The 27,060-nt window shown below is 54.3% G+C and overlaps 1 protein-coding gene across 5 annotated transcripts; it reads left to right on the forward strand.

Moving 5' to 3' along the window:
* On the forward strand, positions 1–25,644 carry C1QTNF1 (C1q and tumor necrosis factor related protein 1). 5 transcript variants are annotated; one of them, XM_011956728.1, is made up of 4 exons: positions 1–445; positions 19,818–19,986; positions 22,397–22,536; positions 23,372–25,644. In XM_011956728.1, the coding sequence occupies exons 1-4, from the start codon at positions 163–165 to the stop codon at positions 23,920–23,922; spliced, it is 1,143 nt and encodes a 380-aa protein (XP_011812118.1). In that variant the 5' UTR covers positions 1–162; the 3' UTR covers positions 23,923–25,644. The 5 variants fall into 5 exon arrangements, with proteins under 5 accessions (XP_011812118.1, XP_011812263.1, XP_011812342.1 ...); XM_011956873.1 differs by lacking the exon at positions 1–445 and adding an exon at positions 1,400–1,818; XM_011956813.1 differs by lacking the exon at positions 1–445 and adding an exon at positions 2,870–3,202.
* The last annotated feature ends 1,416 nt before the right edge of the window (positions 25,645–27,060 follow it).

The following is a 27,060-nucleotide window of genomic DNA, read 5'->3' on the forward strand; positions in this document are numbered from 1 at the left end:
TCAATAAGCAACCCGGGATGTAGGTTTTGCCAAGCCTCAGACATGTATGCCAAGAACACAAGCACCTCCTGATCTTCTAAGCCTAGCAGAGGCTGCATCTCTAGTTGGTTAAGTAGTGTTGACTTCATATCCTCGTTGTGTGTGTCCTCAGAGTTCCCCCGGATGCTGGAGGCCTGGCAGCCTTTCTCCCTGTATTCACAGGAGGGGTTGGCGTACCCAGTCAGGGCCTCTGTGGAGTGGCTGTTGGGTGCCTCACCTGCCCAGAGGCCTCTCCTTCTGTTCTCATCTCCATTCGTCCTCAGCTCTACCCGAGTGCTGGCCTTGCCCAACCTGGAGCAAGGCAGCGGGCATCAAGCTTGCACCCTCTTCTTCCTCTCCCTTTTGATTCTTTTCATCTGTCCAGTTGTTGGTGCAGCGGATGGGAGGACACTCCAGGCAGGGAAAGGTGAGACCTCTTAGTTTTGCTCTGAGTGTCCCAATCAGCATCCCCGTTTTCACATCTCCTGTTTGGCCAGAGACAGACTGTCACAGGAGTGGTAACAAAACAAAAAAATCCAGCTACAGCATGGAGGTAAGGGGCCACTCAGAGAGAACAGGGCAGAGCAGGGAGAAAAGAAGCAAAAGGGGGAACGCTGTTATCATCAGAGCAGACTTCTGCTTCTCTGGCCAAATCCTTCCCCTGCTAGTGATATGCTAAGTTTCCAGAGCAAGCGGGGCTGACGCAGAGTCTAGGGATGGAGACTGGGCCCCAACCAGGGCCAGCTCTGGAGCAGCCTGGATCAGGGATCAGGATGGGAGGGCAGCCTATGGGCCTTGTTCAGAAAAAAATATTTGTGTATGATTGAGAAAATGTCAGGTTTTCGTATCAAGGAATGAGAGGCCTGATAGAGACTGAAGAGTGCTCCCAACCACCCCTGGCCCACCACTGTACTCTGTGCTATTCTCTGGAAAATGGAAACCTTCCGGGCAGGGGCTCCTTCCTAACCTTTAGATCACAGAGTTCTCAAGACCCTGAACAAAACAGTGGACCATCACCAACAAAACAGCGCGTGCACACACACACACACAATTTGGCATTCTGTTATAGGGGGTTCACAGATTCCCCCAAACCTGTCTGAGTCCCCTGTGATGCATGGGGTGTCTCAGGCCTGCCACTGTTTGGAGACCTGGCCCGTCGGGGTTGGCTACAGGGGACCCCTGAGGCCTTGGACACCATCCCTCTGCTACCAAGTGACTAGGAGTGCTCAGCCTTGCTGGGCACCCCCATTCTGTGGGGGGCATCCTCGTCCAGGGCTGGCAGCCCCTCCGCCTCTGGACGGACCTCCAGACTCATGGAATCGGCCCAACCCCCGCTCTCAGTCTGGCGGGCTCCCCAGGGGGCCAGGAGGAGGCGGCCGCTGGATTTCCCTGCGGCGCGGCGCGGGGCACACACGGTTAATCCTCCGCGGCTGCTGTTTGGACGAAAAGCGCTGGCGGTGTTGGAGGCTCCTCGCTGCTCACATCTGGCTGGGCTTTGCTCCTTGCGCGTCTGTCCCACTTTCTTCGTCTCTTCCTTTACTTTCGAGAAACCGCGCTTCCGCTTCTGGTCGCAGAGACCTCGGAGACCGCGCCGGGGAGACAGAGGTGCTGGGGGAGACCCGTGGCTGCTCGCACCGCCCCCCACCCTCGTCTTCTGCACCGTGGTCCCCCGGAGGACCTTCTCCCCTGCTCTGTCTCCTTCGGCGAGACTGTGCGTCGCCCCGGACCTGGCCGGGAGGAGGCTTGGCCGCCGGGAGATGCTCTAAGAGCGGCGCGGGAGGAGCGGCCGGCGGGACGGAGGTAGGTGGCCGAGCCCGGGGACCCAGCGCCGCCCCGCCCCTGTCCTCGTGGCTTCAGCCTGGTGGCCAGGGCGGGGATGGCAGACACCTGGGCCAGGACGGACGGGGAGCGCCGTAGGAGGGGCCGGGTTGGCGGCGGTGGCGCAGGGGCAGAAAGACCCGGGGTTTTGGGGACAGCCCTGGCGGCCGGCTATGGCTCAGCCCCCGCCATAGGCGCCTCTGCGCAGGGGGGTCGTGATGGTCCCAGATCTCCCTGACTGTGGAGAAGCCGGGCTCTTCTGCACATGGATACTAACGGGAGTAATTGCACCTTCCCCCCAGTTTTTTGTGGGGTGTTTATCTTGCTTCACTGTTCTCTGGTGCCTTTCTGAGGGTGTGGAAGGAAGAGGAATGGTACTGATGTTCGCGGCTGCACCTGGTGGGGATGCCTTCCCCCCACTCCATGTCACCGGGACCACCTGACTGCCGGGTCTGTCCAGTCCTGTCTGTGGACAACCTGGATCCTTCACGGAATAGGAAGCGCTGACTTTGGCCCTCGCATCTGACAGCCTTGGTGTCCTGGAGGGGGTCCAGCTTGGGCAGGAAAAAACAATGTTGCTTCCCCGGGGCCCTATTGGGAAGCTAAGCTGCCTATGCCACTGGGAGTGGCCCCTGGCCTGGGGCTGGAGCATCTGAGCCGCCCGGGAGCTTTTGGCCAGGGCTTCTCCTCCGGTGCAGGTGTGGTTCCCACTGTTAGCCTGGGCCTGGCGGGGTCCAATTCCCAGGCCACACTCTTCCAGCCCCAGAAAGCCAGATTATCTTCTATGAACCCTTGGGCCGACTCATCCCTGCTTTGGAGGGAGGGAGGAAGCCGCCCCCCTCTGTGAGGTGTTCCTGACTCTTCTACCCCACCTAGTTTCTAGGAAAGGAGGTAACATGACGTGCTGGGAGCTTTCTGGTCCTGAGCTTTGAACATGAGAAATGCCGTGAGAAACTGTTTTCTCCTCCGCTGGCCACTTCGCGGCCCCAGGGGAGCATGTGACGTCCTTACAGGCTGCCCGGCCTCTGCTTTTTATAGTGCTGGAAAGTACACGCTGCCTGGCAGGCCGTGCAGCCATGAACAGCCACAGATAGACGCACTTGGCTGTTGTGTGTGCTGCAGGGAGCGGGAGGACATGGGAGGACATGCTCCAGGAGGCCTGTCCAGCACCTGCCAACCAGGGAGGAGGGAACCAAGACAGGGAGATGGGAGCCGAGGGCTGAGGACAAGCGGAAGATTCCCCACTCTCCCTCTTAGACCTGTGGAGCTGGAGAGGGCCCTAGAGACCACCCAACAACAGTGGCCCTCATCATCTTCATCATCTTCATCATCTTCATCATCTTCATCATCATGATGTTAGCCACAGGTTTGTGTGTCTGCTTCGCACATGGCAGGTGCTGAACATTATATTAATAATTATAATAGTTATTATAATAGTTAATTCTCAACACTTCTATCAAGGGAACTCTCACTTGCGGGAAGAGCAGAGCTGCAAAGCTCAAGAGGCTCAGAGCTTGCCTGAGGTCCTAGAGACAGGGATGGAGAACTCCAGACTCCAATCTGTGTCTTTATCCCAAGTGCGCTGAATGCTGCTTTTTCTTCTTCTTTTTTTTTTTTTGAGACAGTGTTTCGCTTTTGTCACCCAGGCTGGAGTACAAGGCCAAATCTCGGCTCACTGCAACCTCTGCCTCCCAGGTTCAAGCGATTCTCCTGCCTCAGCCTCCCAAGTAGCTGGATTAGAGGCGTGCACCACCACGCCTGGCTAATTTTGTATTTTTAGTAGAGACGGGGTTTCTCCATGTTGGTCAGGCTGGTCTCAAACTCTTGATCTCAAGTGATCCACCAGCTTCAACCTCCCAAAATGCTGGGATTACAGGAGTGAGCCACAGTGCCTGGCCTCCAGGGCGTATACTTTTAACCTTCCTATCTGGTGTTGGGAACGTGGTGCTCAGCGGGCCAAACTGAGGCTGGGAACTACTCTCTGCCAACTGCCAACGGAGAATGCCCAGGGGCAGGAAGGACACAGGTCTGCTACCCAGGGACTCTCGACTTTTCCTCCTGCCTCCCTCTCCTCCTGCCTCCCTCTCCTCCGTTTGTGTCGCCAAGGGTGGTGTCCCCAGTGAGCGTGTTCAGGGAGGCAGGAAGCCCTAGGTGGGTGCTCTGCGGCCACAGGACAGCACCGCCCCTCCCAGGCAGGTGCAGCCAGCTGGCGAGGGACGTCCTCCCAAGTGGGAGCAGAGAAAGCCCAGGCTGTCCCAGGAAGGCCGCGGGTTCCCTCCTTGTTCCTAGGCAGTGACCCCCCTGTTCAGGGCAGCCAGGGCAACAGAGTGTTTTTGGAACATGCTCCTTTCTGTTCTTCTTCCTGGTGCCTCCCCCCAGCTGTAATTAGCATGACTCATAAACCAAATATTCTGGCATTGAACTTTGCTCATCAAAACAAAGATGAAAAGGATTTCGTAGATACAGTTGTGCGCGGGGCCGGGAGCTTCCCGTTTGTGTCTTGTCCTGATGGGTCCAAGTTCCTGGGATCGGGGGCTGTGGCTCAGGTTCCAGAACCTTAGGGAAGGGGCGGGGGTGATGGACACCAGGAAGGGCAGGAAGAAGGAGCAGGTTACACCATCCCCTGGACAGTGCCACCTCTGCCTGACCATCAGTAGCCTCTAGAGATGTTCAAGTGGGGGCACTACCTCATGGGCCACAGGTTGCCCTTTCCCCTGTTAACCTGCTGAAAATGGCCTGCTGGTGCCACATGGCACAAGGCAGCTCTCTGGACAGGACCCTGCCCCGCTGACCCCTTCATGCAGGCTGAGAACTCCCTGCCCACTTGAGAGAGCAGTCTGGAGGAAACAGCGATGCCAGCTCAACAATGTGTTTCTTTCAGGCTCTCTTGGGACAGCCCAGCAAGCCGCTCTCATGAGCCGAGGATCCTTGGGATCCTGTCCTGGGGTCTATGCTGGGGTTCTTGCCTGGAAGGGCCAGTCCTGAGCTTAAGCAGGGACGTGCAGGAGCAGGGCATGCTCACTCCTTTCCTCCTTCCCGGGCCCCGCAGTGAGATACTCCAACTGCCGGCCGCTGCAGCCTCTGGTTCTCCCGGTGAGGCATGTGGTGTGAGCAGGAAGGGAAGGGGGAGGGGCTTCGGGGCCATGTGGGAAGGATCTTTATCTCTGGGTCCTTGTCAAGGTCACGGCTGTGTGACACTTGTGCTGGGGTGATATGAGTGGCTTTTGGCACATCAGCACCCCTCCAGCTGCCTGTTTTTGCCCACACTTGATTTCCAGAGCTGGGCTTGGCATCTGAATATGGTTCAAAGGGGGATGGTCTCCGGCAGGGGCATGGGGGCCCCCACAGTCCCCACTGTACACTGGGGCACCCCATCTTGCCTCTGAGGCTCCCTGGAGCTAAGCCCTTCTCCAGCCTCAGACGGGGCTGGCACAGACTGCAGGCCCCTCCCTGGGCCCCCATCCTGTCCAGGACAGCCGTCGGGACGGCTGTGGCTGGGCCCGTGTCTGCCCATCTCCCTGGCTCCTGTAGGAATTTTCCTTGACACGAGACAGAGTAGAGCAGGAGACGGCAGGCAGGGAGGCAGGAGTGGAGGGGAGGAGGAGAAGAGGCAGACGGGCCGGTGGGGCATGGGGAAGTCAAGTTCTTGGTGCCCTGTGCTGGGTCAAATGTGGCTCTTGGCCACGGCTAAAGCCATACTTGGTGGAATGCCCCAAACCCTATGCTTTGGGTTGTACCCATCCCCCTCAGCAAGACATCTGGATACCAGCCGCCCTCTGCCCTGGGGAGCAGGGAAGGAAAAGGGCCGTGCCTGGGAAAGCTGCCAGCCCTGGGTGGGTTCGAGGTGGTTGTAGGTCAGAAGGTGGGCAGGGCCCCCCATCTCTGCCCACAGGTTCCTGGGGCCGGTCTTCAGAGCTGGGGACAGAGGTGTGTTCAGAAAACGCTTGGACCCTTTCTCCTTGTAGAGTCTAAAGTGAGAGATGGAAGGATCTGGGTGGGTTAGGGGGTGACCACAGGTCTCTCCCGTCTCCTGGCATTCAGGGGAGCCACCTCCTCCGTGAAAGGATAACGATGAGGGCAAGACTCATGGTCCTGTGGGTCCTCCCTGTGTGGTGCATGAACTCAGATTCCTTTGCAACCCAGAGCTCGGGTCTGCTTCTGCCCATTAGAGGGCACTGGCCGGGAGAGAAAATCATCTGTACCCCTGCACGTGGGCCTTTCTGTCCCTTCTTCAGAGCTGCCCAGCATGCTGGTCTCTCTTCACTCTACAAAAGCAGTGCCCTAAAAATGCACATCCGATGGGCCACACTGCCCAAGCCCCTCACATTTTAAGGTGTGTGTGTGTATGTTCCTGGTGATCACATGCCTAAATCCAAAGGAATTAAATTCCAGTGGTGTATTTTAAGATGCCAACAGGCTTTCACCAGGGATATCTTAGCACCTTGCCTCAAGGACAGTGGTTACCCTGGTGCCTGGTACCATACCTGGCATGAAGTGGGCACCCAGTAATCCTCTGTTGAATGATGAACGCAAGGGCTCAGCTGCTGGATACAGTCCTCAAAGCCAAAGGCTGCTGCAGCTGTTCCACCTGTAAACAAGTAAGCAAATCGGTGGATACCATAACCCAACTCTCATAACTCATGAGAGCGGCTTGCTGGGCTGCCCCAAGAGAGCCGGTGGGTGGGAACGGTTGCTGCACCATGACTTGGAAGGAGGAGGAGCCTATGCTCTCTGGCATCTTTCTGCCCCCCCCTCGGGGTGAAGTGTGATGTGCTTTGCTGTTGGACACACCTGAGTCTAATCTGAGCTCCAGCACCTCCCCGCTGTGGAACCTGGGGCAGGCGGCTCCATCGCTCTGAGCCTGTTTGCGCATTCTAATCAGGTATTCTAAGGATCAAGCTCAGGGGTGTAAGGAAGGCACCATGCCCAGAGCCTGGCTCTCAGTGGTGGCTTTTCAGGGGTAGCAGGGCTTTGTCACAAGGAACCTCTGATAAACATGGGGCTACTCCTAGGTCCAGGAACATGCCAGCTATTGCATATCACGCACAGGGTGGGCTGAGGACTGGGCTCCGTTTCCTTGTTTCATGGCTGCAGGCCACTGGCCCTACTCAGGCAGCCTCCTTCAACAGCAAGGGCCAAAGACAAAGCCCCTCACTGCTAGGAAACAGGTTCTCTCTGGCTCGCCTAATTCCAGCCTGGATGAAGTACCACCCTGCTGGGCTCCCTACCACCTGTGCCATTCCTGGTCCTAACACATCCCATACCATAGCTGCTAGGGGCTTTACTGCCTAAAGGAAGGGACTTCTTGTTCCATTCGTCCTGAGAATCCAGCTCCCTGCCGGGTATGTAGTAGACACTCAATAAACACCTGTTGAACAAATGAGCAAAAGAGCGTGAGACTTCAGCACTAGGTCAACTTATATTCCCCGTGGTTCCGCTTGAGCCTCAAACGATGCAGCATCCCAAGCCCTCTTTTCTCCCCATGCTACTCTTCTATGCGTCTAGTCGAGTTTCCTGGAATAAACAAAATGCTCCCTTAGTCCCCAGGGTGGGGCTTATTTGTCGTTTTTCTAAGTGGAAAATAATGTGTACTTACTGTGAAAAAGGACGTGACTGTTACAGGGGAAAGAAACAGAGAGGTCAACATAAGAAAATGGTAAGCATCTGTACTTTCATCACTGCAGATAATCGCTGTTGGCAGCCCGGTGGGTGGCCTTTGGGTCTTTGTGGTTTTGTGTGTGTGTGTGTGTGTGTGTATGTGTGTGTATGTGTGTGCGTGTGTCTGCATGTTTTCAACCTGCATTTTCAAAACTCATTACTGCTTTACAAACTTACTTACTTACTTTCTTTCTTTCTTTTCCTTCCTTCCTTCTTTCTTTCCCTTTCTTTCTTTCTTTTCTTTCCTTCCTTTCTTTCTTTCTTTCCTTCCTTCCTTCCTTCCTTTCTTTCTTTTTTCTTTCTTTCTTTCTTTCTTTCCTTCTCTTTCTTTCTTTCCTTTCTCTCTCTCTTTTCCTTCCTTCCTTCCTTCTTTTCTTTTTCTTTCTTTCTTTCTTTTTTTTGAGACAGAGTCTCGCTGCATTGTCCCGGCTGCAGTGCAGTGGTGCGATCTTGGCTCACTGCAATCTCCATCTCCTGGGTTCAAGTGATTCTCCTGCCTCAGCCTCCTGAGTAGCTGGGATTATAGGCACGTGCCACCACACCCAGCTAATTTTTGTATTTTTTAGTAGAGACGGGGTTTTACCATGTTGGCCAGGCTGGTATTGAACTCCTGACCTCAAGTGATCCACCTGCCTCGGCCTCCCGAAGTGCTGGGATTACAGGCATGAGCCACTGCGCCCAGCCCAAACATCTTTCCGTGTCAGTAAATACTTACCTATTTACAGAGACTCCTAACTGGTGCTGCTGGCTGATTCTGCCCCCCCGATCCCTCCATATTATTTATTTAAATGTCTTTAGAAGGAGCACATTTCCTGGTCGGCCACAATCCCCATCCCTCCCTATTGCTGAGTTCGCCATTCTCATCAACCACCTCGTTTTTCTAGTTTCCATCATATGGATGCACTGTAAATTTTTTGTTTCTTTTTTGAGATGGAGTTTCACTCTGTCACCCAGGCTGGAGTGCAGTGGTGCTATTTCACCTCATTGCATCCTCGCCTCCCAGGTTCAAGCAATTCTCCTGCCTCAGCCTCCCGAGGAGCTGGGATTACAGGCATGTGCCATACCTGGCTAAATTTTGTATTTTTAGTAGAGACAAGGTTTCACCATGTTGGCCAGGCTGGTCTTGAACTCCTGACCTCAGGTGATCTGCCTGCCTCAGCCTCTCAAAGTGCTGGGATTATAGGCGTGAGCCGCTGCACCCAGCCATGTATTTCATTAGACCGTCTTCCTGGACATGTAGGTGGTTTGTAACCTTGGTGAATGGAGGCAGTGGTTCCATCTCTTTGAAACAGTAGGCTTTCTGAGTGCAGATAAGAGGAGTATTTCTGGGGAAGATGGCTACGTGGCAGTCAGCATTCTGGTGACAGTGATGTACCTTGGATCTCTGTGTCCCCAGCTGGAGTTAGAGAGAGATTTGGACAGAGTTGTGGCTGGGGCGTGTCATCTTTGGCTCTGTACTTGGGATTGATTGAAGGTGAGGGGAGCGTTCGAGCCCTGCTGAGAGTTAGACACCGGATGCTGGTAATGCCTGAGAAATGAGATGTGGCCCCCATTTCCCAGGGGCTTGGAGTTGTGGGGACAGGAAGAGGAAACCAAGGACTGTAGACCGGTTCTTCTGGATGCTGGAGGAGGGGCACCTACAGCACACCCGGGTCTGGGCAACTTCCTGGAGGAGGTGGCCCCAGGCTGAGCTCTGGAGAATACACGATGGAGAAGGTGGAGGAGAAATGGGCATCCAGACAGAGGAAAGAGCGTGTGCCAGAGGACGAGACCTCGAGTGTGACCTGTTAGGGACTGAGTGGCTCCAGGGAGCTGGAGTGAAGGGGTCTCATGCGGTGTGGGGAAGGGCCAGATGGAAACGCTCAGGGCTTATTCCTTCCTTTATTGGCATAGGAAGCCCTCGGAGCCAGGGGTGGCATTCAGATTTGCGTTTTTCAAAGCTGCCTCTGGAAGCAGTGTGGGAGACAGATGGGAGGCAGAAAACCAGCCAGGACTGGGGAAGAAGTGATGGAGAGGAGAGGAGACCTGCAGGGGGCTGGCGATGGATGAAATGTGGCGGGTGCAAGGAAGGTGGCATCCAAGTGGCTTGCAGGCTTCTGGCCCGGGACGCTGCGTGATGGTGTACATTGCTTTCACTAAGCTGCAAGCCACAGGAGGAGAAGCCAGTGTGGTGAGGATGGGGGAGAAGGGGATGAGTTAATTGGGGGCTTAAAAGCCTTAGGGCAGAGCAGCCCGGTGCGGTGGCTTACACCTGTAATCCCAGCACTTTGGGAGGCCGAGGTGGGTGGATCACCTGAGGTCAGGAGTTCGAGACCAACCTGGCCAACATGGCAAAACCCCGTCTCTACTAAAAATACAAAAATTAGCCGGGTGTGGTGCAAATGCCTGTAATCCCAGCTACTTGGGAGGCTGAGGCAGGAGAATCGCTTGAACCCGGAAGGCGGAGGTTGCAGTGAGCCGAGATCGTGCCATCATGTACTCCTGCCTGGGCGACAACAGCAAAACTCCATCTCAAAAAAAAAAACAAAAAACAAGAAGTCTTAGTCAAGAGGAGGTACTCAGCAGACGACTGCTTATGTGGATCTAGACCAGTGCTGCCCGGCAGAACCTTCAGCCGTGGTGCAAGGTGCTAAGAGCTGCGCTATCTAGTTTGGCAGCTATGGCAGCTGCTAGTCACGTGAGCACTTAAAATGTGGCTCCGGTGACTGAGAACTGGACGTTTCACCTCGTTTAACTGACATAGCCCCACGTGGCTCGTAGCCACTGTGTTGACTTAAACATTTGCAAGCCCAGGTCTCAGCAGCCAGGTCAGTGGTGGGGACGTGGACTGGGGCGTTGTCAGCTAAAGATGTGGTGTGGACCAGGACAGGCAGAAAATGGTCAGGCGTGGTGGCTTCATGCTGATATTCCTACCCGCTTTAGCAGGCCAAGGCTGGAGGATTGCTTGAGACCAGCCTGGGAAACATAGCGAGACCCTGTCTCTAAAACAATTTTTTTTTTTTTTTTAAATTAGCTGGATGTGGTGGGCATGCGCTTGTAGTTCCAGCTACCCAGGAGGCTGAGATGGGAGGATCATTTGGGTCCAGGGGTTTGAAGCTGCAGTGAGCAATGATTGTACCACTGCACGCCAGCCTGGGTGACAGAAGGAGACCCTGTCTCCTAAATAAATAAATAAATAAATGTAGGAGAATTAGAAGCAAGAGGAGCTGAGAACTGAGGGCAGCCTTGGAGAGCACCGGTCTTTGGGGGTTGATCAGGAAGGCTAAACACTGGGAGACAGTGTGGGCCAAACCCCAGGGCTGAAGAAGAGGGCGGTCGACATTGGCAGATGCTTACAGGGAGCACGAAAGAGGAATGCAGAAGGGTGTTGGGTACCACGAGGGTCGTGGGTGATCGCAGCTGAACAGTCGGGGCGGGGCCGGCAGAAGGAGGGCCCGTGGGATGCTGTGCTGATTATATTCCTGACCTAGAGGCCCCAGGCTGGGGACAAAGCCCTGTCTTATGCCAGGCTTCCTCGGGAGCTGCCTGGAAAATGCTGGGGCTTGTCCAGGCCCCAGACAACCAAAGACGTCCGTGCTGCTTGTAAAGGGCTGGGTGCGGTGGGGCACCAGGCCATAGAATTCCCAGGTTCTTTCTTCCCTCTGTCTTGGGAGCGGTCAGCCCCCAAGGGCGTCCCCGCTGCTGGTTCTGGGGAAGTGGGCGACGGGCCAGGCCACCTGCAGAGTGGGCCAAGGGCAGCTGTTGGTGCCTCTCCTCTCTCACACGGTTCTCAAAGCAGGGGCAAGCCTGCCGCCCGAGGCCTTCCAGCTGGGAGGTGAGCTGAGGACAGCTGCTCTACTCAAGGAAATCTTTGTTTCCACTGGGACGGAATCGGAGCTCTGGAGGCTGGGCTGGCCAAGCGCCCTGAAGGCCCGATGCCTGGCAGCTCATGCAGCCTCCTTGTTTGCAGGGCCTGGGCGAAAATTTACACTGAGTCCCACTCTTTGCTCCAGGTGAGTCCTTCCTGGTCAAGGTACAGTTGCTCCAAGATGGGAGGGAGATGCTTTAGGATGGGAGAATTCTTGGCCTGTCTTCACTTCACTTTTTTGTCCCAAGCCAGACTTCATTCCCATCCAGGGAAGAGGAAACTGTTGCTAATGAACTCGCAAGTAGCCCTGGAAGAGTCTGTATTCATGCCTGGACTTGGGCTTTGGAAGTAACCAAATAAACACCTAAGCCTTAAAAACAAACCCTCCTTCTGCAAGACAGGGGGCAGCTTTCTGGAAATGGGAGAGAGGGAGATTGAGAGAGGAGATAGGCTCCAGGATCCGGCATCTCTCAGGAAGAGGGGTTGCTTCGCCATCTGGCCAGAATTCCTTCCATAAGGGACCCCCATCCACCACCAGGTTGAGGGGAAGAAGGAGAGTGTGAGATCAGTGGCGGCAGTGCAATTATAGCAGGGAACATTAGTTATTAAATGGGCTTCTAGAAGAGGTAAACACAGGTCACTCATCAAATGGGAGCCACTCTGTCCACCTCCTGCCCATCACCAGAGGAGTTTCGTCAATGGGCAATTAGTGTGATGAATGGCTTCTGGCGGGAAGGAAAGGGCTATGAGCAGATGTCACCTGTCAGAAGGACACCCCAACGTGGCACCTTCCTCTTTCTTGGCGCTCCAGTACCTGAGTCCTCTTGCAACAACAGGAGAGCTCTATGCTTCTCAACAGGAGAATTCTATTGATGTCAGAGCCGAGGGGGAGTGCACTCAGGGCTTCTCTTCTGGTTGGGAGGATTCTGGGGATGTTCCAAAGGTGGCAGGAGGGAGTGGCACGAAGGGGTGGTGATGGCTGAGGGGCCATTGAGGCTGTGTAGAAACCAGGAGTGTCTGGGTGCTGGGCTGAATCGTATTCTTTTTTTGAGACAGAGTCTTGCTTTGTTGCCCAGGCTGGAGTGCGGTGATGCGATCTTGGCTCAGTGCAACCTCTGCCTCCCAGGTTCAAGCAATTCTCCTGCCTCGGCCTCCTGGGTAGCTGGGATTACAGACACACACCACTGCTCCCAGCTAATTTTTGTATTTTTAGTGGAGACGGGGTTTCACCATGTTGGCCAGGCTGGTCTCAAGCTCCCGGCCTCAAGTGATCTGCCCACCTCAGCCTTCCAAAGTGTTGGCATTATAGGCGTGAGCCACCATACCTGGCCTGAATCCAGTTCTTGAACTGGAAACCACTAGGTGTGGGATAAAGTCCTATCTTATGCCAAGCTTCCCTGGGAGATGAATGTAAACTAGGGGGAAGCGGGGTGGGCAATATCCAGACCCTGGAAAAGGCAGACAAAGATGCTTTTCTTGGGTGGACTGAGGTATGGGGGACAGTGGAGCCCCTGGAGGGCATCTGATACAGGCACAGGGTAGGAGGGAGAGTTAGCCTCTAGGAGCTATTCAAGCAGGCTGGGGATGGATGAGATGCGGTTACTTGAGAGGAAAGGGTCTAAATGCCTCCCAGATCTCTGGCCTGCTGTTTGTTCACAGTTATTGCTTCCTCCCCAATGGCTTCATTTTAATCTAGAACAGAGCTGTCCAACAGAACTTTCTGCAATGATTGAAATGTTCTATTCTATACTTTCCAACATGGTAACCACTAGCTACATATGGCTTTTTATTTTTATTTTTTGAGACAGGGTCTTGCTCTGTTGCCCAGGCTAGGGCACAGTGGCAAGGTCGTGGCTCACTACAGCCTCAACCTCCTGAGATCAACCAATCCTCCTGCCTCAGCCTCCAGAGTAGCTGGGACTACAGGTGCACACCACCATGCCTGGCTAATTTTTGCATTTTTTTGTAGAGATGGGGTCTCGATATATTGCCCAGGCTGATCTTTAACTCCTGGGCTCAGGCGATCCTCCCACTTTGGCCTCCCAAGGTGCTGGGATTACAGATACGAACCACGGTGCCTGGCCTACATGTATTAATAGTTATTGAATGCTTGCAATGTGGCTAGTGTAGCTGAAGAACGGAATTTTGAATTTTCTTTCATTTTAATTAATTCAAATTTAAATAGCCACACATAACAGCCACTGTACTGGACACTACAGTTCTAGAATGTTACCCAGTTAGCATTTTAATTCAACATGTGTTATTCTGTCTTGAGCTATAATTGGGTACGTGTCTGTTTCCTTCACTAGCCTGTTATGTTCTTGAGGTCAGGGAATAGATTTAATTTATGGTTGAATCACTTCCTCCCAAGCCCTTGCACAATGCCATGCAAATCATGGGCATTCAGTAAACCCAGCCTGTGTTAGATTGTCAGCTGAGAGGGCAGCTTGGACTTGTCTGCCAAGGCTCCTTCCAATTCAAGGAAATTATAGGCTTCTTGCCTCTCAGAACAGCTGCTCACCTGATGAGGATTAAAGAAAAAGGAAAACGGTGTTTACAGAATGCTTTTGTCAGAAGGCCCTGCGCTGGGTGGAGCGTCAGGACAAAACCCAGGCACACGGTCGCAGAACTTCAGGGTTCCACTGTCAGCACACAAGCATGACAGTGTGGAGGTGAAACAAAAATATAACAGGACCCACTTATTTATTTATTTATTCACCACGCCCAGCTAATTTTTGTTTTTGTTTTTTGTTTTTTTTTTTTTGAGATGGAGTCTCACTCTGTCACCAGGCTGGAGTGCAGTGGCATGATCTCGGCTCACTGCAAGCTCTGACTCCCTGGTTCAAGCAATTCTTCTGCCTCAAGCTCCCAAGTAGCTGGGATTACAGGCACGCGCCACCACGCCCGGCTAATTTTTGTATTTTCAGGATGGTCTGGATCTCCTGACCTCGTGATCCACCCGCCTCGGCCTCCCAAAGTGCTGGGATTACAGGCATGAGCCACTGTGCCCGGCCAATAGGCCCAATTTGAAACAAATATAAGGAATCATGAACGTATGTGTAACTAGTGTCTCCTTAAAGGATCTACCACAGATCCATGAGGCCTGTGAAGGGATAAAAATTATTATTATTATTACTATTATTGCTGCAGGGTCTGACTCTGTCACGCAGGCTGGAGTGCAGTGGTGTGATCATGGCTCACTGCAGCCTTGACCTCCTGGACTCAGGTGATCCTCCTACCTCAGTCTCTTGAGCAGCCACTGGGACTACAGGCGCACACCACCATGCCTGGCTAATTTTTGTGTTTTTGGTAGAGATGGGGCTTCACCATGTTGCCCAGGCTGGTCTTGAACTCCTAGGCTCAAGCAATTCTCCCACCTTGGCCTCCTAAAGTGCTGGGATGACAGGTGTGAGCCACCACGTGTGACCAAGGGATACAATTTTTTTTCTTTTTTTTTTTTTTTGAGACAAAGTTTTACTCTGTTGCTCAGGCTGGAGTGCAGTGGTGTGATCTCAGCTCACTGCAACCTCCGCCTCCTGAGTTCAAGCAATTCTCCTGCCTCAACCTCCCAAGTAGCTGGGACTACAGGCCCACGCCACCATGCCCAGCTAATTTTTGTATTTTTAGTAGAGACGGGGTTTTGCCATGTTGGCCAGGCTGGTCTCGACCTCCTGACCTCAGGTGATCCATCTGCCTTGGCCTCCCAAAGTGTTGGGATTACAGGCGTGAGCCACCGCGCCCGGCTGCGATACAAATTAACAGGGAAGTGTCCTCAGGCTTCCTGTCCTCCTCTACGTCCTGCGTGTAGCCTGGTTTCTCTTTTCCGGCCTCCCTCCTCCTGTAAAGGGGGACGTGTTATTGTTCAGGAGAAGGTCCGGTATAGGTGGATGGTGTGGGGTTGGGGAAGGGACACTGAAGAGCGGCTGGTCCTCAGGGACATGGAGGGGAGGAAAATGGTCGCTGAATTACCATGGAAATTGGCTCTTATTTGCAGGATTTGGGAAAGGCAAGTAAAGAGCTTGAGTCATGCTGGAACTGTCTTCAGCTGCCCTGACTGCGATACAGCCTGGAGACTGGGCCATGTTGATCTGGATTCGTGTGGGTTTTACACCACTGGTCAAGATGTGCTCGGGGCACTTTCCTGGAACTGCCTAACACGTTCTTCCAGATAACGGGACACGGCCTCCCCACCGTAGGGGGATTTTTGCTGGAAATCACGAATAGTGATCTGGAGCCAAGTTTGGTTAGATGTTGGGCAATACTGTTTTTGCCCAAAAGTGACTAAAATGATCATAATGTTATAACGCTGGCGTTGCTGTGGGATTTGGTAAAATGGTTTTTAAGATCTTTTCAAGAAGGAAAGATTTCAATCTGGGTTTGCTCTGACTCCAAAGAGGAGGCCTTTGAGGGGATCCACTACCACCAAAGTGGCCTTCTCCCTATCAGCCTGAGCCTGGGGCTGGCTCTCTGCTGGGCTTTCGCAGCTCCACCCCCTCCCCCCGCCACGCCCAGGTGACAGCATTGTTCCTAACCCAGCTGCATCCTGGATCCCATCTCTTTTGATCAAGGTGTGGACAATCCCTTTGCTAGACTAGAAAGAAAGAGACCAACATAAAAACAAGTGCTGGTGCTTAGCTAGGGGTAGTTCTGCCCCCAAGGAACAGGCATATTACCGTGTTTGGAGACATTTTTCATTGTCATAACTAGAGGTGGTGATGCTAATGGCATCTAGTGTGGACAGTCCAGGGTTACTGCTAAGCATCCTGCAGCACACAGGCTAGCCCCCCATCACAGGGGATTATCTAGGCCCAAACCTCAATGGTGCCAGGGTTGGCATCAGGGTGGCAAACACCTGTAATCCCAGCACTTTGGGAGGCCAAGGCAGGTGGATCACCTGAGGTCAGGAGTTCAAGAGCAGCCTGGCCAACATGGCGAAACCCTGTCTCTACTAAAAATACAAAAATTAGCCAGGCTTGGTGGCACACGCCTGTAAGCTCAGCTACTAGGGCGATGAGGCAGGAGAATAACTTGAACCTGGGAGGTGGAGGTTGCAGTGAGCCGAGATCATGCCACTGCACTCCAGCTTGGGTGACAGAGAGAGACTCCATCTCAAAAAAAAAAAAAAAAAAAAAAAAAAAAAAAAAACACCAATGGTGCCAGGGTTGAGAAACCACAGAGTAGAATAAGCCAAGGTAGCTTTGTAATGCCTTTTGTAGTTACTTTCCAACCTCTCTGAAATAAACGTGTGTGTGTGTGTGTGTGTGTGTGTGTGTGTATAAATGTGTATATATGTATAAACGTGTGTATATATATAAAAATTTTGGGGTTCAGGAAAAAATGTTTAAAGAAAGGAAAATCTTTTTTCCTTTTAACTGGTACAAGTTTGCCACTTAAAAGGAAAAAACAGAGTAATTATTAAGGCGCCAAGGAGAAACAGAGGAAATACAGAAATAGAGAAATAAACAAATTTAGAGAATTCAATCTGACAAATATTTGCTGAGCACCAGTGACATTCAGGGTGCTGCAGGATGCTTGGCTGGGGGACGTCCCAGCCCTGGAGGAGGTCACCTACGGTCTGCTGAGTAGACTTTCATAGGCTAGACAAACTCTCTGCAGTAGGAGACAATAGGAAAAACAAAATTATGGTGCCCACCTATGACCCCAGCACTTTGGGAGGCTAAGGCAGGTGGATTGCTTGAGCTCAGGAGTTTGAGACCAGCCAGGAAAACATGGTGAAACCCTGTCTTTACGAAAAAACAACAAAAAAATTTAGCTGGGCATGGTGGGGCATGCCTGTAGTCCCAGCTACTTGGGGGGTTGAGGTGGGCAGATGGCCTGAGCCTGGAGGGTTGAGGCTGCAGTGAGGCAGAGTGAGACCCTGTGTCAAAAAAGAAACCTAAAACCGACGATGGAGAAATTTTCCCAGTTGAGGGGCCTGGGAGGCTTCAGGAAGAATATGAGACCTTGAGTTGGGTGTTGAAGACATGGTGGGCAGGATTTTATTGTCATCTGTTGTCAGCCTGTCTGAGTTCAAATGTAGCCACCCTGCTCAAAAATCAGTCTTGGCCTGGTGTGGAGGATCAAGCCTGTAATCCTGGCACTTTGGGAGGCCGAGATGGGCAGATCACTTGAGCCCAGGAGTTTGAGACCAGCCTGGGCAACATGGTGAAAATCTGTCTCTATAAAAACCAAAAAACCAAAACAATTAGCTGGGTGTGGTGGTGCACACCTGCAGTCTCTTCTTGTGAGGCTGAGGTAGGAGGATGACTTGAGTCCAGGAGGCAGAGGCTGCAGTGAGCTGAGATTGCACCACTGCCCTCAGCCTGGGTGACAGAGTGAGATCCTGTCTCAAAAACAAAACAAAACAACAGAATTTAAAGCTAATTAGCTTCTCCCAGTCTCTGTTTTCTCATTTACAAATTTGGTACAGTAATGAATGAATATTGTCTCTCTAGAGGATTGTGGGGCCATCTGTGATGGGATAAAAATTATTAATGAGGAAGTGTTCTCAAACCTAACCAGACTGATGGCTGGAGAGATAACTTAGATGTGCATTTTACAAATTAACATGTGCAGATACACTCTCTCTTTGGCAAGTGGTGGGAGGTATCAGAGATTTTGGGTGGGGGCTGGCCTAAGCAGCCCCTTGGTCATCGGGACGGTCTCTGGGCCCTGACACACGGGAGGGACAGCTGGCTGGTAGGACACTTGGAGGTGGGGGCTCCAGCTAAGACACTGCAGGAATGGGCGGGGGCCATGCAGTGGGGTGAAGACTGGGTGTAGGTGTGTGTGACGGGAGGAAAGAGGTTCGGGGGGGCCCACCTTGCTCTCCTCACTCTCACCTCAGAGGCTCCAGATCTTCCCCTGCAATGTTGACTTGGTGTGAAGGCTCTGCGGGGAGCCCTTCGGACCTCACTCAAGAGCCCACTGGAGGCCGGGCGCGGTGGCTCACGCCTGGAGTCCCAGCACCTCGGGAGATTACGTGCACTTCTCACCCACCTCCTCACTGGGTGGCTGTGTGTTGAATGAGGTGTTCCCATAGGGCCTGAGACATTTTGAGTTTTACATTTTGGTGACAAAGAGGGGTTACAGTTGACCACAGTCGCTATGCCCCTCGGTGGGGAGGTTTTCGGCCCACCTGAAACGGCTGGGTATGTGACTCCTGATGCCAGATTTCTGGGCAAGGAGAGCTGCTCACAGGGTGACAGGTGGGCGTTCGTCTAATGCGGGCCCAAGTGCCGACCCTCGCGGGCTCCCTGGACTCCCCACCTCCGTGAGCAACCCTTTCTAGGACTGTCCCAGAACTGGATGAAGAGGGCCCTGCCCCAAGCCTTTGCCAAAAGCTCTGGGAGTGAGAGACGTGGGGTGGGCTTCCTGGAAGGATGACTGCTTTCCGGGGCTGGGCTTGGCACATCCCTAAAGTAGATGCCAAGGACACTCGCTGATGCACTGCCTGGAGGCTGGAAAGCAGCTTGCAGCTGCCTTCCTACCCACCTGCCCATCGGTTTAGGACCTGGTCATTGAGCCAGATTTACTTTAAGGGATGATGATCATTCAAAGCTTACTTGGGATTTTTCTTACTGTCCTAAAAGGGGTGGTCAACAATTGTCTGTGGGGCCAGCGGCTGATGGACTCTCCTTCCCGAGAGGCTGGGTGGGCAGAGACAGCACCTTGCTCAGAAACCCCTCAACACCAGCCTGACTGCCTGAGGCTCTGGGGGCAGAGTATGTGTGCACATGTGAAGGTGTGTGTACATGTGAGCGCATGTGTGCATGAGTGGATTGCATTCATGTGAATGTGTTGAGTATGCATGCGTGCATGTGAGTGTGCATGTGAATGTGTGCATGTGGATTGTGTGCATGTGAATGTGTGCATGTGGATTGCATGTATGTGAATGTGTGCATGTATGTGCGTGTGTTGAGTGTGTGGATCGCATGTATGTGAATGTGCATGTGTATGCACGTGTTTGTAGATTGTGTGTGAATGTGTGCACGTGTGTTGAGTGTTATGTGGATTGCATGTATGCGAATGTGTGCATGTGTGGGCTTCATGTATGTGAATGTGCATGTGAGTGGATTGCATGTATGTGAATGTGTGCATGTGGATTGTATGTGAGTGTATGTGATGGTATATGTGTGAGTGTCTCATCACACTGCAGGAGAGGACAGCAGAGACTGCGCAGGCCAAGCGTCAGCTTCCCTTGAAAGGTTGTGAAGGACTCTGGATGGCATCATGTGTATTGTGTGCATGTGAATGTGTGGATTGCATGTGTGTTGAGTGCATGTGTGTGGGTTGCATGCATGTGCGTTGTGTGTGTGTGCATGCATGGGTGAGAGTGGTTGTCCTCCCAGAAGCTGTGTAACTGCAGCATTTCCCAGTGGCATGGGGCTGGGGAAGCACTTCTGATTTCCAGGCTGTTCCTCTGTGCAGCTGCTTCCTAACTTCGTGCCTTCCCCGTGTGTTTCTTTCCCACCAGGGCCCAGGAGGAAGATGGGCTCCCGTGGACGGGGACTCTTGCTGGTGTACTGCCTGCTCCTGGCCTTTGCCTCTGGCCCGGTCCTGAGCCGTGTGCCCCATGTCCAGGGGGAACAGCAGGAGTGGGAGGGGACTGAGGAGCTGCCCTCCTCACCGGACCATGCCGAGAGGTGAGGGGCCACGAGGGTGTAATAGCAGGATCTCTGGCTCTGGCCAGGCTGAGCCTGGGGCGCGGGGCCTCCAGGGCAGGTGGTTCACTGTGAGATATGAAGGCGAGAAAGCCAAAGCTGAGCCGTGGCCCTGCTGGAGGCTGGTCCTGCAGGACGGACGAGCTATTCCTCCTTTCAGTGGCTTGGGCACCTCACCTGAAACTGCGGACAGTGGTCCAGCCTCACCAAGAGCCGAAAGGAGCAGGGTCTGCAAGTGGCTTTGCAGCTGCCTTCTTAAGTAAAGAGCAGACCAAGCTCCCAATCCACCCTCCAGTTTGTCTTTTACTTTCTCACTTTGTCTGCTGAGAATGTCCGCTGGGGTTCTAGGCACCACTTGGAGGCAGGGAGAGATGGAGCATGGCCTTAGGAGAGATGCTGGACCAAGAGCTAGTGTCCACGGCCCATGCATCTCATCACACTGCAGGACAGGAGAGGACAGCAGAGACCGGGCGGGCCAAGTGTTGGCTTCCTTTGAAGGGTTGTGAAGGACTCTGGATGGCATCTGCCTTCGTGTCTATGACCTGCAATGACAGAGAGACTCCAGCAGACCTGGGACATTTCCTAGGGAAGCCGAGTGCTTTATCCAACTGCCATGCATCCAGCATGAGGTCCTGGAGACCCGGCGACAGCTCAAGCCTGGCTTGGAGTCTCCGTTATTTTGAGCATTGGGCTGACTTGATACTTGAGGCTTCAGGCTAACTTTAGTGTACAATGGGATTGGACAGGATTTGAGGCTGAGTCACACCATTCCGTTCTTTCTTCTTCTCCCTCCTCTTTGATTGAGCCCCTCCTATCAGTCAGGCCATCCCCCAGGCAGGGGGACACATGACTGGCACAGTCCTGGCCTCCAGGAGCTCTGAGGCCGAGAGGGAGACAGACCCATGAGAGACAGTGCAGTGTGGTGGGCTTTGTCGTAGGGGTGCACCCATGATGCTGGAGGCAGGGTCAGGAGAGGGAGGAGCGGGACAAGACTGAGAGGAGTGAACTAGGTCTTGAAGGACACCTGGGGGCCTCCCAGGTGCAGAAGGAGGGAAAAGCTGCCTGGTAGCCAGAATGGGGTGTGCAGAGGCATGGCTGGCAGTGTTTGTCATGGCTGGTGGGTGGCTTGGGATGGTGAGACCCAGTCCTGGAGGCTGAAGGACAGGAGGGCAGTTGAGCCCAGAGGCAGCTGGGTCTAGTTGGGGAGGGTCTCACCTGAACAAAACCCTAGAAACAACAAGAGGGGTCATGGGAAAGCTTAAATTGGACAGTGTTCTCGGAAGAATGCCGGAGGGAGGCAGCAGAGAGGATGAGCTGGTGCGGGGAGAGGCAGATGCCAAGCGAGAGTCAAAATGGCAGGGGTGCCTCAGAGACAAAGAGGGCCCCGGGCTCAGGTCTGGAGGTGCCTCGAGGCTGGGGGCCCAGGACTCTGCTGAAGGTTTCGGCGGGGGGAGCTGGGGTGACGCTGAAGGCTCCACCCTGGGCACCCGCTGCTGATGCCAGGAACAGATCTCAGAAAGAGAAGATTCCAGGGATGAAGGGATGGGGACTGGGGTTTTTGTTTTGCACACATGACATTTGTGGGGCCTGTTGCATCTCCAGATGCAGACCTCTGGTGAGAAGTTTGAAGTCAAGGTCTGGGGCTTAGGAGAGAGGTGGGGGCGAGATGTCCATCTGGGAGTCCTGGGCTTGTGGGTAGCTAAACGTAGGGCACAGAGATCCATTTCCTGGAGAGTCTGGGGTGTAAAAGTGGGAGCAGCGTTAGATAAGGGGCTGGCCCATCCAGGGGACTTTGCTGCCCCCTTGGGTCTGTGCAGCTCTACAGCCTGGGCAAGAAGAGCCACAAGCCAGAGCACACACGATACCGCAAGGAGCCGCGAGGTGGCAGCCAGGAGCCACCGCCATGCATCCTGCCCGCGGGCCGGTCCTTCCAATGTCAGGTTGGAAACGTTAGTGTCTCTTCAGCGGCCGCAGCTGAGAGGAATCCTAAAGATCCAGTTGAACCTTCTCATTCACAGACGAGTCAGCTTCATATGTTATTTTCTAGCATCACGGATATACGACAGGGAGTCCTGGCACTGTCTCGTGTCACCCAAGACCCTCTCCTAGACGTGTGGATTTTTCCCAAGCAGCCACCGTCTTGCGTGGCGCTCAATTGATCGCCGTATGTGTTTCCAGGACTGTCATTGCCTTTAACAAAGGACAGGGGGCTCGTTCTGTAGTGAGGATCCCAGAGTGGGCCGTGAGCCCACCAGCATGAACAGAGCTTTGTGGGCCCAGGTGAGAGAGGGAGAAGGCAGGTCACGCCCACCAGACCCACTGGCAGCAGAAGAGAGAAGCGTTGCCAGGCCTGAGAGTTCCTGACTTTCACTGTGATGCATTATTCCCTCAGGGCTGAAGAACAACATGAAAAATACAGGCCCAACCAGGACGAGGGGCTCCCTGCTTCCCGGTGCTTGCGCTGCTGTGACCCCGGTACCTCCATGTACCCGGCGACCGCCGTGCCCCAGATCAACATCACTATCTTGAAAGGTCAGACGGCTGCAAAGATGAGCACGGGGGTGGCCAGGGCTGCTCTGTGCTGATCTGGAGGAAGGGATGGAGTCGTTAGGGTGGGGCTGGGCGAGAGCAGAAGGGCTCCCTCGGGACACGGAGCAGAGGCAGGCAGGCTGTCATCTAGAGGGGAAGGCACAGGAGATTGATTTTGAGGCTCTGGCCCCTCCCCAAGAGGAGGGGTTGGAAAGGGGCCCGCAGGACCTAGAGCAGGAGGGGGAGCCCAATGGCTGCTTGGGGCCTCGTCCCTCCAGTTGTATGTGGAGCCAGGCTTCTAGGCCCTTTGATTTGGGGCTTGGTGCCCCAGCCTGCTTTCTGAAATGCCACCCGCTCGCCCCGGTCCTGCACACGGCAGATAACTCCGCACAGCCCCGTGAAATCGAATTGCGAACACTTGCAGCCTAGATCCTGAGCCGGCCCAGACATCTGGAGTTCATTTGCTGAGCGAGCCATGGGTCTGGCCGCAGAGCCCGTTGCTTTTGGACAAACCTGTATGTTCCTTTTTTTTTTTTTTTTTTTTTTTTTTTTTTAACCAGGGCTTTCCAGAAGGAAAAAAAATTATTGCTTCTCGGCAAAAATAGAACCGTCCTTGAGGTTGAGTCTGTTTGCTTGGCCAGTTTGGGAATCAAAATATCCCTGTGCCAGGCTGGGAAGCTGCCCGTGGTGGTGGGCTGGGGGCAGGAGTGAAGCTTCTGCCAGGTCAGGGCTGTGAGGACGAATTAGGACTGCGCCAGGGACCAGAGCGTGAGCAGCCAAGGCTCAGGACACCAGCGGATTACTCCATTAACAGTACATGTCTTCCCGTCCCTTTTAGGGGAGAAGGGTGACCGCGGAGATCGAGGCCTCCAAGGGAAATACGGCAAAACAGGTTCAGCAGGGGCCAGGGGCCACACTGGACCCAAAGGTCAGAAGGGCTCCATGGGGGCCCCCGGGGAGCGGTGCAAGAGCCACTACGCCGCCTTCTCGGTGGGCCGGAAGAAGCCCATGCACAGCAACCACTACTACCAGACGGTGATTTTCGACACGGAGTTCGTGAACCTCTACAGCCACTTCAACATGTTCACTGGCAAGTTCTACTGCTACGTGCCCGGCATCTACTTCTTTAGCCTCAACGTGCACACCTGGAACCAGAAGGAGACGTATCTGCACATCATGAAGAACGAGGAGGAGGTGGTGATCTTGTTCGCGCAGGTGGGCGACCGCAGCATCATGCAAAGCCAGAGCCTGATGCTGGAGCTGCGGGAGCAGGACCAGGTGTGGGTGCGTCTCTACAAGGGCGAGCGCGAGAACGCCATCTTCAGCGAGGAGCTGGACACCTACATCACCTTCAGTGGCTACCTGGTCAAGCATGCCACCGAGCCCTAGCTGGCCAGCCACCTCCTTTCCTCTCGCCACCTTCCACCCCTGCTCTGTGCGGACCCCAGGGCTCAGCACCAGGCTGACCCCACCGCCTCTTCCCCCATCGCTGGATTCCACCTCCCTGGCTTTGGCCAGTTCAGTGAGATGCCCTGCACACATAGAAAGCCAAAGCGGCCGGTGCTCCCAGATGCGGTAGCCTCTGGAGAGAGCTGACAGCAGGTGAAATCACCAGGGCGGGGCGCCCGCGAGAACCCTCAGGGACCTTCCGCTGCCCTCTCGGCACACATCCTCAAGTGGAGCCTGCACAGTGAGACGCAGGTGGTGGCAGAGCATCCCAGGGTGCAGCGCCAGAGCTCCAGTCCTTGGAAAGAATTAGGCAAATTCTAAAGGTCTCAAAAGGAGCAAAGTAAACGGCGGAGGACAAAGAAAAGCGTTGTTATTTTTGTCTTTCCAGCCAGCCTGCTGGCTCCCAAGAGAGGGACTTTTTCAGTTGAGACTCCACTTAAGATCCAAAGTTAAAGCCCTGGGGTCAGGGGAGGGGCTGGGGACAGGAAACTACCTCTGGCTTCATTCTTTTAAGCCATGTAGGAATTTTCTTGAGGGACAGGTGGATCCTGACATCCCTGTGGCCTTGCCCAAGGGCTCAGCTGGTCTTTCTGAGTCACAGCTGCGGGGTGATTGGGGCTGGGACCGCAAGCGTCAGCCTCCCAGAGGGACAGCTGAGCCCCCTGCCTTGGCTCCAGGCTGGTAGAAGCAGCCAAAGGGCTCCTGACAGCGGCCAGGGACCCCTGAGTCCCCCAGGCCTGCAGATGTTTCTATGAGGGGCAGAGCTCCTGGTACATCCATGTATGACTCTGCTCCACCCCCATGCCACCCCAGAGCCCTGGGGGGGGGGTCTCCATGACTGCCACCCTGGCATCTACTTTCTGTGCCGCCTGCCACACGAATCAGCCCCAGAAGGCCCTGGGGCCTTGGTTTCTGTTTTTTATAAAACACCTCACGCAGCTCTGCCGTCTCCCGTCTCCTCGTGGGCTAAGCATCCCCATTTCCACATGTGTTGTGTTGGCTGGCAGTGAGGCTGATCCAGACGCCTTCTGCCCCCACCACCCTCATCCAGGTCTCTGACCAGTAGCCTGACAGTGGCTTTTTCTAGGCTTCAGAGCAGGGGAGAGCTGGAAGGGGCTGGAAAGCTCACGCTTGCCTGTTTCTTCAGACTCTGTGAGCCTCAGTCCTGAGAGCAGAGTCAAGAGGAAGTGCACGTCCCAACCACCTGGGTCAGGATTCACTCTCAGGAGCTGGGTGGCAGGGGAGGCAATAGCCCCTGCGGCAATTTCAGGACCACCTGGAGCAGGGCTGCGGTGTCTCTGCGGTGCTCTGGCCCCACCCATGGCCGCCACGTTTTCTGATCTCCAGGAACCCCACAACCCCTCTCCACCTCACCCCACGTTGATGCCCAGGGTCATTCTTGCTACTTGCTGGGCCCCCAAAGCTCCACTGCCGCTCTTCCTTCCCCCATCCCCCACCTGGTTTTGACTAATCCTGCTTCCCTCTCTGGGCCTGGCTGCCGGGATCTGGGGTCCCTAAGTGTCTCTCTTTAAAGAACTTCCGCGGGTCAGACTCTGAAAGCCGAGTTCCGTGGGCGTGCCCGGAAGCAGAGTGCCACACTTGCTGCTTAAGCTCCCCCGGCTCTTTCCAGAAAACATTAAACTCAGAACTGTGTTTTAAGCATCCTGCCTCGTCAGTTTGCTCATTAAACTGAATTGTCGTCGTCTTCTCCTCTCCACCTAAAGTCCACTCCTGCCTGGGAGGCCCTCAGCTTCATACCTGGGGACACTGGCACCCAGCAGGCACATGCTGGACCCTGAGTTGCCTCGCTCCTCCCCGGGGGTGCAGCCTCCCATGGGTGGGGCAGCCAGAGCGTGTCTCAACTGCAGCTGAATGTGTGCCTGAGTCGGACGCCTGGGGCCTGGGTAGGTCTGGGCACTTGTGAGAGGTGGGTGGGAGGCAGGGGCTTGCTCTCCTGAGCAGGACCATACTGTCCCCTGGGAGGGAGAGAAACCATGGAGGTAGCAGCTTGGCCGTGGCTCTGCAGCCTGGACACTATCCCTTTCCTAGGGCTGCCGTGGAAACCGGGGTTAAGGCATGGGTGGCATAAGGCTCTAGCGGAGGTTCCTTCCTGCCCCTTCCAGCTCTTGGTGGCCCCAGGCACTCCTTGGCTTGTGGCTGCATCTCCTCAGGCTCTGCCTCCATCTTCACGTGGCCTTCCCCTCTGAGTGTCTCAAATCTTCCTCTCCCTTCCCTTACTATAACACCTGTTGGAGGATTTAGAGAATCAGGTAAATATTTAGGGCCCACTGTAAATTCAGGACAGTCTTCTCTCTAGATCCTAACTTAATTACATCTGCAAAGACTATTTCCAAATAAGGTGACATTCACAGGTACCATAGATGAGGACTTGGACATACCTTATTTCAGGGGATACAGTTCAACCACTACCACGGCTTGCAGCTTGAATATACCCATCAGCAGCCTGCTCTGTTCTCCAGTAGTGCAGAGCAGATGTTCGTTCTTCTCTCCATTGCTTGCCAACTGGGTTAGAAGCCAGGCCCTGCTCCAGCTGCCGACGGGATCTACCTTGCTCTCTCTGGTGCCAGCAGGCTGCAAACAGCTGATCTCCTTCTTCTGCCTGCTCCTGGAGTGAAGCCACGTGGTCATGCTTGGCCCTGGGCTAGGGCCAGACTGGATCAGGTGGACCCTGCAATCCTGCTCTCTGTGGGAGAAGGAGCAGGCCCCCACCTCTGGGGAGTTCAGGCCACTCAGCAGAGGATGCGCTTCCCAGGCAGTGGGGAGCAGGGACTAAGTGCCCTTCCCAGAGGTGCCTGGAGGGAACCAGCCAGCTTCTTACAGGTGCCCAATGACAACCCTCTCTGGAGACAAAGTCACATGGACCGTGTAATACCTATTTCCCAGCTGGTCAAGTTCTCGTGGGAAAGGAGGCGGGGTCTGCTCCCGGGCCCGCCCCATGCTCCTTTTAACATCCCTCTACCTTTGGGGTTTCCCCACCCCCAATCTTTTCAGGCTGGCATTTATGCTCCACCCATTCTTCCTCCAAATATTTCCCTTGCTCTTGCTTTGTGGCAGACC

Source organism: Colobus angolensis, unplaced genomic scaffold (assembly GCF_000951035.1).
Source record: "Colobus angolensis palliatus isolate OR3802 unplaced genomic scaffold, Cang.pa_1.0 Scaffold1, whole genome shotgun sequence".
NCBI lineage: Eukaryota > Metazoa > Chordata > Mammalia > Primates > Cercopithecidae > Colobus > Colobus angolensis.

Coding starts and splice junctions, on each gene's coding strand:
- C1QTNF1 (XM_011956728.1), top strand. CDS start 163: ATGCTGGAGGCCTGGCAGCCTTTCTCCCTGTATTCACAGGAGGGGTTG. Junction 446..19,817: donor GACACTCCAGGCAGGGAAAG/GTGAGACCTCTT, acceptor CTTTCCCACCAG/GGCCCAGGAGGAAGATGGGC. Junction 19,987..22,396: donor TCACCGGACCATGCCGAGAG/GTGAGGGGCCAC, acceptor TTATTCCCTCAG/GGCTGAAGAACAACATGAAA.